At 36.1% G+C, this 10,240-nt stretch overlaps 1 protein-coding gene across 2 annotated transcripts in view; it reads right to left on the reverse strand.

Annotated features, from left to right (window-relative positions):
* Positions 1-9,258, reverse strand: part of LOC127415155 (DENN domain-containing protein 2D-like) — a 28,685-nt gene extending 19,427 nt beyond the window's left edge. The window contains exons 1-4 of one of the 2 annotated variants that reach the window (XM_051653757.1): positions 8,945-9,258; positions 3,925-3,983; positions 3,695-3,757; positions 3,453-3,539 (exon numbers count right to left, since the gene is read on the reverse strand). In XM_051653757.1, the coding sequence (XP_051509717.1) occupies positions 3,453-3,539; positions 3,695-3,757; positions 3,925-3,973 (199 nt within the window). In that variant the 5' untranslated portion in view covers positions 3,974-3,983; positions 8,945-9,258. Of the gene's footprint in view, positions 1-678; positions 862-3,452; positions 3,540-3,694; positions 3,758-3,924; positions 3,984-8,944 lie in introns of those variants that run through there. The other variant, XM_051653758.1, reaches the window with a different exon arrangement.
* Between the last annotated feature and the right edge of the window lie 982 nt (positions 9,259-10,240).

Below are 10,240 nucleotides of genomic sequence, written 5' to 3' on the forward strand. Positions count from 1 at the left end.
TTAGAATTTCAATGTGGACCCAGAATTTTGAGCCCCACTGTAAGTTCCATTTCTCAGCCAAAAAAGTTAGTTTTAAAAGTTGAAATAGAAATCAAATTCTGCTCTCTTAATGTTCTCTCGTGACAATGTTTTCAGGAGTTACTCCTGGTAAGCTTAAGTCTAGATCACCAAAACCATCAAGATGATATCTTAACCTGCATTGTATGCTATTAAAGTGCATTACAACATGCCAGTAACAGTGAAAAATCTTTTTGATTTTAATACAAAAGTCTTTTATATAACAGTATATGCTGGAATAAGACTATCATTACGCATGATCTACATATATTTTATGTATATGACTGTTTGTTCCATCAGTTTAGACTTTAAAAATATTTTAAGAGTTTTTCTAATACTAAGACACATAAATGTGAAAGAAAAAAGGTTTATAGAAAAAAAAAAAAAGAAAGAAAAAAAGCTCAAGCTCTACATACCACAAGAACATTAACAATTGCGCAATTTTCAAAATGTACCCGTTACATAGAATCGATATGTACAAACACACTATGCAATTTACTCTTGTGTTTATAAGATTTTGTCTTCGTCCCTCTTCCTTTGACACCAGAGAGAGTAATTCCGTTCATGCTCGAGTATCTTACTGTTAGCTTTCTAAATGTTGTGAATTCATGTGATAATTACCGTATGTCGAGATCTAATGGCTGTCTTTCCCACGACGGCGAAAGATCACAGCATTCATCGAAAATAAGGTTGAGAACTGCGAGGATGAAGTCAGGACGAATCGCTCGTTTGAAATGGTTCCTTTTGGTGATTCAGTCGAACCGATTCGAAGTAAAACGTTCGTGAATCACTCGACTGTGGGGAGAGAACTTTGTTTACCCAGCTGAATTCACACTTAACAGTTAAAACTAGGCTTATAAGGCTGTTTTTAGCAGGGTACTGAAGGTGGGTGACTAATTAGAACTACGAACTATGCAACATTTGACAAATGTTCTTCAGACGGGGCTTATAAACAGCATAAACAATTACGACCAGAATCTCCTCCTCGATGGTGACAGCATCATACATGAAGACATAAATATGCATAGATTCAAACTAAAAACACCCTAATTTATTTTACCTTATCGAACACATATATGTGAAAGTATGTATACATATCGATTTCACTTCAAAATCGGGGATTTTACGGGATATTTGAAATGAAATCGACATGTATACATATATATACGATAAGTATACATACAAATAGTTCAAAGTCAATATTGTTGGACTTTGAACCATGATCGATGATTCCGATTTTCATAAGATGATTCATTGAAATGAACTGTTCGAACGAACCGAGTCGCAAAAATGAATCGGACTTTCCAATTCTAGCAACAACTGCGTATAATTTAAATACTGTATATTTCCCTGAGCACTTGCTTTGCTGTATTGCAGGACAGGTTCAAAGAGAATTCACACTAAGGATTCAAATGATCCGACCTGTTAAAGGGATAGTTCACCCCCCAAAATGAAAATTCTCTCATCATATACTCACTCTCATGCCATCTTTCTTTCTTAACAATATTGCAATAATACGGAAACCCTGAACCGCAAGGTAAAAAAAAAAAAAAAAAAAAATTGTGTCTCAGTTCCTTCCTGAGCCTAAGTCTTAAATTTTTTTCTCTCTTCCTAACATTTTTTTTTCTCTCTTCAAATTTTTTTTCTCTCTTCAAATTTTTTTTCTCTCTTCAAAAAAAGTTTTTTTCTCTCTTCAAAAACGGGAAACAATTATTATGTCTGTCCTTTTGAAGTGTTAGGGGTACATCTGGTAATGTTAATATTGTTGTAAGTAATCTAATTTCTAAACAAAAAGATAATTTATAAATTAAATCCTCGCAACTGAACTGGGATGTCATGTGCAGACTTTCTTGGTGGAATTTAATTATAATAATATATTTTAATATAACAAGTTGTCTATGCTTTTGAAACACACTTGTCTACTGCAGAAGTGAGGAGTTCCAGATGAGGAATGTCAAATAAATATCCAAATATTTGGCTGGCTGTTATTGCGAAAACGCCGTGAGTAAATAGGGAGGGGTTATTTGCGACTTCGGGGTAATCTTGAACTCGAGGTTTAGGTGGCCACTGTTAATGTGTTCTACGAATGCTCTTCAAAAATTTTGAAGAGAGAAAAACAATTTATGAAGAGAAAAAATAATAATTTGAAGAGAGAAAAAAAATGTAGGAAGAGAGAAAAAAATGTAAGACTTAGGCTCAGGAAGGAACTGAGATTCAGGAATGGAATTTTTTTTCCACCTTGCGGTTCAGGGCTTCCGTACAATAACAATCAATTATGCAAGACAAAAAGTTCATTTGAGAACATGCCATGCTAAAATGTAAATTTTATATAACCTTACATTATAAAAAATATTGAATAAAATATCTATAATTTAAGAAGTTCACAATGTAAGAACTGAATGTGCAAAGTTTGTGTATGAATATAAAATGCTGACTTACCAAACAGACTTGACATGAGAATATAGAAATGTCATTCAAGGTTAATGTATATTTAACATATAACTGCAGTTACTTGTGGATAGTGTTGGGTGTAATGCATTACTAAGTAATTAATTACAGTAATTAAATTACTTTTTCCTTGAAAAAATTGAAGTAAGGGATTACTCTTCTTTTTTCAGTAATTTAATTACTGTTACTTCTGATGAAATTGCGTGAAATACTATATAGACTATAGAACAATTCTATATAAAACAATAGCGAATTTAAAATGTAAATTCTGATGTTAAAATTTATGTTTTTTAATTTAACGCTGCCCCCTTAAATTCTTTGGCCAGTTCAAGAATAATTTATGTGATTTTATATGATTTATTTGAAAGAATTAAAAGAAGAGTTTCATGTCTATCCTTGTATTTTTCATCTGGTCGAGGTTGATATGGGTTTTAAAAAGTAATTAGTAATAAGTAATGCAATTATTTTAGAGACAGAGTAATTAGCACAGTAATCTAATTACACTGTAGAAGATGTAATTAGTAGCTATTTATTAATTACTTTTTTAGAGTAACTTACCCAACACTGCTTGTGGATAATACATCTGTGATGATTTAACTGCTGGCTTCAGTTAAACTTGGTTTCAGTTCAATTGCATAAAAACATTAACAGGGGGAGAGATGTCGAGTACTATGTGTTTTTTCATCCCCTCAGCATCGGCATAGAAATTATAGACTAATTTTATTTATGCACTATTGACCACAAGAGCTTTACCTCAGAATGAACCAGACACAGCGTTGGTCAATACACAGGACACACTGAACACCGACGTCTGAAAATAGCTTTGTATTCAGAATCTGAAAGTATTCATTTGTTGCACATATAAAAAAAAATTACCCAAAACTGATAAGTCCAAACAAATGCATTGGTGGGAAAACTGCCTGTTTCACCTCAGTAGAAAGTCCTACCTTTGTTGGTTTCAATCCCTCCATCTGAGAAAGCTCGTCTCATATCTACATCACTGGAAACATCTTCTTCTGGTCCTTTAGACCTTTCTGTAGGCCAGGGCAGAGAATAGAACTTTGAGCTACAGTCTAAAGACAGTCTACTGTGTAATTCATCTGTACGCCTTTCAGTTTATTTACAAAGTAAACTTGGCTAATGTAAAGAGAGGTGTGAAATCTGTGTGATGCAGGTTCATGCCATTCACCTCTGAAAGAGGAAAATAATCGCCTTCTGAAATAATTTTCCCCTTCATCCTGTGATGGTCTAGCTACAGTAGTCAAAGAAACAATTGATTAGAAGTTTTGGGATAAGTTTGAATATGTCTGTTTTACAGTATAATGATTTGGAACACCTTAGAGTACAATATTTATTCTTAAAAAAATAACAACAATGTTAATCTATCAAAATGCATTTGAATTTATTTAGTATACTTACACCTAAATCGCATGGATGAGAAAGTCCAGGTTCTCCTCGGTGATGTCATAATGTTCAGTCTACAAGAAAACATACTGTAAGTCACTGTACACAGTCGACTTCCATCATGATCATATTGATAATATCTCTTAAATATTTGAGTCTCAGGTTCAATTACAACAGTTGGCTAAAATTATATCGGAGAGAACTGGGCCCTATATGTTAAGGTTGCCATTGTTTCTTAAATCTGAGAAACTTGAATCTTTTTTCACCAAGTACAAGGTCATAGTCCTTTGACTCCTTAAGTAAATATTAAATCACAGACAGGTAAGAAGTCTTGTTTGAGCAAAGGACTCAGGTAATCAGAGATCACAGGCGTGAGTAAGCTCAGACCCGCTCCATTATTCCCATGTTGGTCAGTTATGCTATAAATGTCAATTGTATTCCAAGTGAGCAATACAATTATTGTATATTTTCCCATTAGCTTTTGTGTTGTACATAGACATAGACACCTGCTATCACATTCATATGATATTGTATTCTGTTGATTTATGAAAACACATTACTAAATAACTTTAATATATACAGATATGTGTCCAAAACAGATCTAGAGATGGTATTTTGACAAATACTGCATGAACAGTGGCAGTGCCTTTGCACAGCTGTAGAGACATGAACTTTTAGGCTCCTTTTAGCCTCAAACATCAGATGCCACACAACAACAGGAAGTATCAGAATTTTGGTTGTTTTGTTGTGAGGTCAAATAACAGTTGCGTCAAATGCGGTTAGTGCTTATAGTTAAGCCAGAATCAGAGCTCATAGTTTGAAAAAGTCATTTATTTTTTACAACAAACAGTTTTATTTTTTTAGCAGAGATGGCAATATATTCTTATCTTGTTATGATGGTATTATGATGCCATATAAAATGTTAAAACAATATGCATGAAAGAGAAGTATATGGACTATACTGTATGATATTGTCACATTAAAAGTGTATCTGGCACCAAGACATTAGTAGCAGATCCTTCAAGTCCTGTAAGTTGTGAGGTGGAGCCGGCGTGGATCAGACTTGTTGGTCCAGCACATCCCGCAGATGCTCAATTGGATTGAGATCTGGGGAATTTGGAGGCCAGGGCAACACCTTGAACACTTCATCATGTTCCTCAAACCATTCCCAAACAATGTGTGTAGTGTGGCAGGGCACATTATCCTTCTGAAATGGTATTCTGGAAATACCATTGCCATGATGGGGTGTACCTGGTCTGCAATGATGTTTAGGTAAGTGGCACGTGTCAAATTGACGTCCACATGAATGGCCGGACCCAGGGTTTCCCAGCAGAACATTGCCCAGAGCATCACACTTCCTCCACCGGCTTGTCGTCTTCTTACAGTGCATCCTGGTGCCATCACTTCCCCAGGTAAGCAGCGCACACGTACACGGCCGTTCACGTGATGTTAAAGAAAACTGGACTCACCGGAACCAGGCGACCTTCTTCCACTGCTCCAAGGTCCAGCTCCGATGCTCGCGTGCCCATTTAAGGCGCTTTCGATGGTGGACAGGGGTCATCCATCACTCTGGGCACTCTGACCGGTCTACGGCTACACAGCCCCATATGCAGCAGGGTGTGATGCACTGTGTGTTGTGCCACATTCCTCCCTTAACCATCATTATGATTTTATGTGACTTGTGCCACAGTAGACATTCTGTTGGTTCGGACCAGATGGGTTAGACTTGCCTAGGGCGCCCAACACCCTGTCGCCAGTTTGTGGTTTGTTGCTCCTCGGACCACTGTTGGTAGGTACTCACCACTGCTGACCGGGAGCACTCCACAAGCCTTGCTGTTTCAGAGATGCTCTGACTCAGACATGTGGCCTTGTTAGGAGATGATCAAAGTTAGTCATAATGTTTTAGCTCATTGGTGTATATGTATATAAAGAATTTATTGTATATTATATTTAAAAAATATTTGTATCTGAATAAATGAAAAAAAATATAAAAGTAATTTTACTCTAAAATATAGTACATAAATATGTTTTAAGTAAAATTATGAATTACTTTGTAATTTACATTGAAAATATATTTGAACAATATACTTTTACCGTAAAATATTGTTAATGTTCTGTATGAAATGTAGTATGATGGGCATGCACCAAACACTGAAACGCCATGCCTGAAAGATTGCCTTTAAACGATTTTAAACAGGAATCTCCATCCTCTCACATACATTTATTGCCATGTTTTCGTGAAAGACGTGGTCGTAGTGTACTCTGAGTCTTTTTATAGCATAATATATTCCCTACAGGATGACCTCAGGTCAGCAGTAGGTCTTCCTGTTGCCCCAGTGACTCCGTCTCAGCAGTTATGTGGGAATATTTGGACGATGCACTTCATAACTTTTTATGGGGCAGCTGTTTTAACCTAGTAAAGATTCAGAGCTAAATGTATCCATTTAGTTGCACATGTATTGATGTTGATGTTGAGTGCCTTCATTTTGGTGTAGTTTAGAGGTTGGAGGCATTTTTTTGTCTTGTTCCCTTATAGTTGTCTTAGGGCTTTTATTATAGTAGAATTTGGATCTTTGTTGAATCTCTTAAAGTAAATAAAGATGTTAGACAAATAAAAAGAACCCAAAGAATCCCAGTTTGGTCTTTTTGATAATAAGATTTTGAAAGAAACTGAGATGGGCATTCATTGGACTGCAGTCATCTATACATGGGTATTTAGCTGGGATAGGAGAAAGTATTTTAACTTTCTATGGGAATCAAGTTAGAAAACAGCGTCTCTTCTTTTATATAGATTAGAACTTCACAAACAAGCAGTACAAACTACATTTAGAGTGCTTTTTTGTTCTTTTTGGACAGTCTGAATTGCCAGCCATTATCATTTAATGGTAAATTGCACTCTGGACATTCTGCTAAATATCTCTTCTAAATAAAAAAATGGAAAGAAAGTGTTTCAAATAACATGAGGGTGATTGACAAATGCAACAGATTTCCTAAAAGTTGAAGTGAGTTTTAAAGGTGCACTTAGTAATTTTTTCATATGTTGTTTTTGACTTACACTGACACCTAGAGGTGTGGATGTTGCATAATTCAAAACCAAGAGATTTTGGTTACTGATACCATTGTAAAAATTCACTATACACAGTTAGCTATGATTAATTTAATCCATGAGTTCAAGTGTTAATCAACAGTGTGGTTACTGAGATTGAGTGAGTAGTATTTGTCTGGTCATGTGCAGGGGTGCCTCTGGACATAGGGGCTCGCTGGTCCACTAAGGCACCCTTTAAGGTTTTGTTTGGGGGGGGGGGGGCACAGTTACCATGTCAACAAAAAAGCGTTTAAACGTGCTCCTCCTGCTGGGCCCCATGGGAGTTGTAGGCACTTGTCCTTCAGCCTATATAAGCCTGCGTGTTAATGCGCCCCTGGCCATGGGATCCTAACATGGCTGCCCCCATGAGGGGACCCTCTCCATGTAGAAAAAAACATCTTACTGATGATGACCTGATTCTAAATCTCATGTGAGTGGTCATGATTTTATACATATGCTTCAAAATTACCATTCATTTCTTTGGTAGTGAAAACATTTTAATGAGGAAAAATGACTAAATGCACCTTTAAGCCTGATCGTAGAGATTTAGCGAGAACTGTAAAATCAAGACAAACTCACTTGGAATTTGATAACAGCTATAAAATGACTTAATCTGTCATCTGCCAACACACAAGCATGAACACGAGTGAAGTACACACCCTTCCCTTCAAAGCAGGTCATTATTTAATGACAGTTTCTCCTGTACTGTACTAGAGGGGTTGCATTTTTCGACAAGACAGGGAAGAAATCAAGTAAAAGTCAGTTTGTGTGCTACTTTTGTACAGTTATTAGCTAACTGAAGCTTTTAAAAGCACTTGTTTATTCATGCTTGTACCAGAACATGATTCTTTCATCACACTCCAGTGCAATTTTTCTTTGCCACTAGAGTCATAAAATGACCAGGCTAGTAAATTCTTTACAAAAAGCTCTTATTAACCTTTCGGAACAAGAAGACGTCTGAAATGACTGTCATTTTTAAGACCACTTCCCTAAACACTATCAACATGGTGCTCTTAAGTTGTCATTGACATTGGTGCGCCCTCTAGAAGGCAGTTTAGCACCATATAACAGAGTTAATTTTTGTTTACTTAATTTTTAGTGCTTTTGAATGATATAAAGTAATAATGTGAATATATATTGCAAAGCAAGCATATTATTGAGAAATAAAGACGCAATTTTGTGCAAATCACTATCTCAGTTCACAACAAGAATACTATAGATCAACACTAAAATGTTTAGTCTTATAAGGAAGCTCTTTAGGTGTGAGTATGCACTGTTCTCACCACAGTGTTAAGATTCACCCATGTTTACAACCACAAGTTATTATGCGTTTTCTTTTATGAAACTGTTGCATAAGTCAATTTTACTTGTTTGATTTGACCAAAAGCAGGAAACTCAAGTCTTTCAACAGACTTTTTCTCCGTAAGTGCAGCGAGACTTAAAAGATACAAATATTTGTCTCCATTTTACACTAAGGGTAACATTTCCATTTTCCTAACTTGCCCTTAAGCCTTTTATCTAATTTTTTGTTCAGATGAAAAATTGTTTAGATTGAAATTCAAATGCTACCCACATTTCCTTTCTTTATATCTATATATTGATGATGCATTTTTATACTTAATATAACTTGCATATTGAGACATCATATACAAATGAAAATGCTCATGCAAGTTTAAGTACAATTCCTACCTCTGCATTTTGAGCAAATTCAAATGAATCAAACATGTTGTACACCTGTTTGTCTTATATTCAAAAACTGTGCAACTGCTCATATTTCCTTAAAGTTTCCTGTTCTCAACATCTTTATCAGATTCAAATACAGCCAGTACAGCGAATTGAAAGTGTGCTAACAGGTGTCTCTATGAAGTGAAAGTATGCATCATGAGACATCAAAGGATGTCACTCACTGCTATGCATTTTGTAGTACAGAAACACAAACTGGTGACTTACCACAGTGCAAAGTCTTGCGTCCCTCTTTGTTGTAGATTAAGAAAGTCGTCAAACTTCAATTTGATTTGATTTGTCTAAATATTCACCACATCACCTCGCTGAGTCAAAAATCGGTCGACAATAGCACTGTTGTAACATCCCTGTATACCTGATCAACCTGTTTCTAGTATTTACTTTGCTCTAACCCACCTGCAGCTAGTCACTCACTACTTTGCCTTTGATTCTTTTTAAACTGCTTGTATTCAGTCTTTGCCCTCCTTCTGTCACTATGCAAATGCACACTGTGTGTTTGTTTCAAATTATGAGTCTTGAATTGCTTTCCTGCTTCTGCTTTCATTAGAGGAAGCATTCAGGAGAAGTGAAGCAAACTTAGCGTAAGAGGGGGCTTCCTCATTTGACATACTGATGCTTAAAAGCCTTCTCTGCTACAGGTGTATCATCTACACTGTAAACCCTAATGTTGTCATTCCTGAAAAAAATCAAGTTGTCTTAAAGGTGTCATGTCATGAGAAATAAAATTTTCCTTGATATTTTGAGCTATAAGAGGTCTTTCTACTGTAAAAACATACTGTAAATTTCAGAAGTCAAAACTTAATCCCCAATGCAATAACAACAAAGCTGCAAAAATGCCTTGTTCTCTACTTCCGTGACTACCCTACGTCACTAGGTGTACATTCATTCATGACGGCCTCTACAGCTCAAAAACATCAACGCCTACTTTTACATCACTGCACCCTTGGCCCTGCACACTGGCGCGAGAGCAGAACAAACAGGCTTGGCCTAACTATTCCTGAATACCAAAGGGGACCCATCTGGTCCTGGATGCGTTCTTTCGCCCATCTGCGCTATTTTTAATTGTTTGTGTATGTAAACATAGACTGGATGGACGTCTTTAACCTTTTTGATGCTTTTCCAGTGATGTGTGCATCAGTTCAGGATGATACTCTATATGTGTGCGTCTTATTTCACCGTGCTTTGGACTATGTGTTTGCGTCATGTGGATGTGTCTTCTGCGTATTTCAGCGTGGATTGTATGTTTTTCGGCTCATATCCTCGTGGATTGCTTGTGAACAGTCATAAAACGATTCAAAGGAACTGTTATTGAAGGATGGGGGAGTTAAAAACACTTGGACTCAATGCAAAACAGTAAGTAAACAGTTCCATTCATGAATATTTCAAATGTCATGACTGTTTGATATTTTATGGTGCTGAGTTTTAACAGTTGTGCTTGAAATGAACAGTTTAATATATTTGGATGCAATGTGTTGGATGTGCATTATGTGTAAACCCTGAAAT

Source organism: Myxocyprinus asiaticus, chromosome 24 (genome assembly GCF_019703515.2).
Source record: "Myxocyprinus asiaticus isolate MX2 ecotype Aquarium Trade chromosome 24, UBuf_Myxa_2, whole genome shotgun sequence".
NCBI lineage: Eukaryota > Metazoa > Chordata > Actinopteri > Cypriniformes > Catostomidae > Myxocyprinus > Myxocyprinus asiaticus.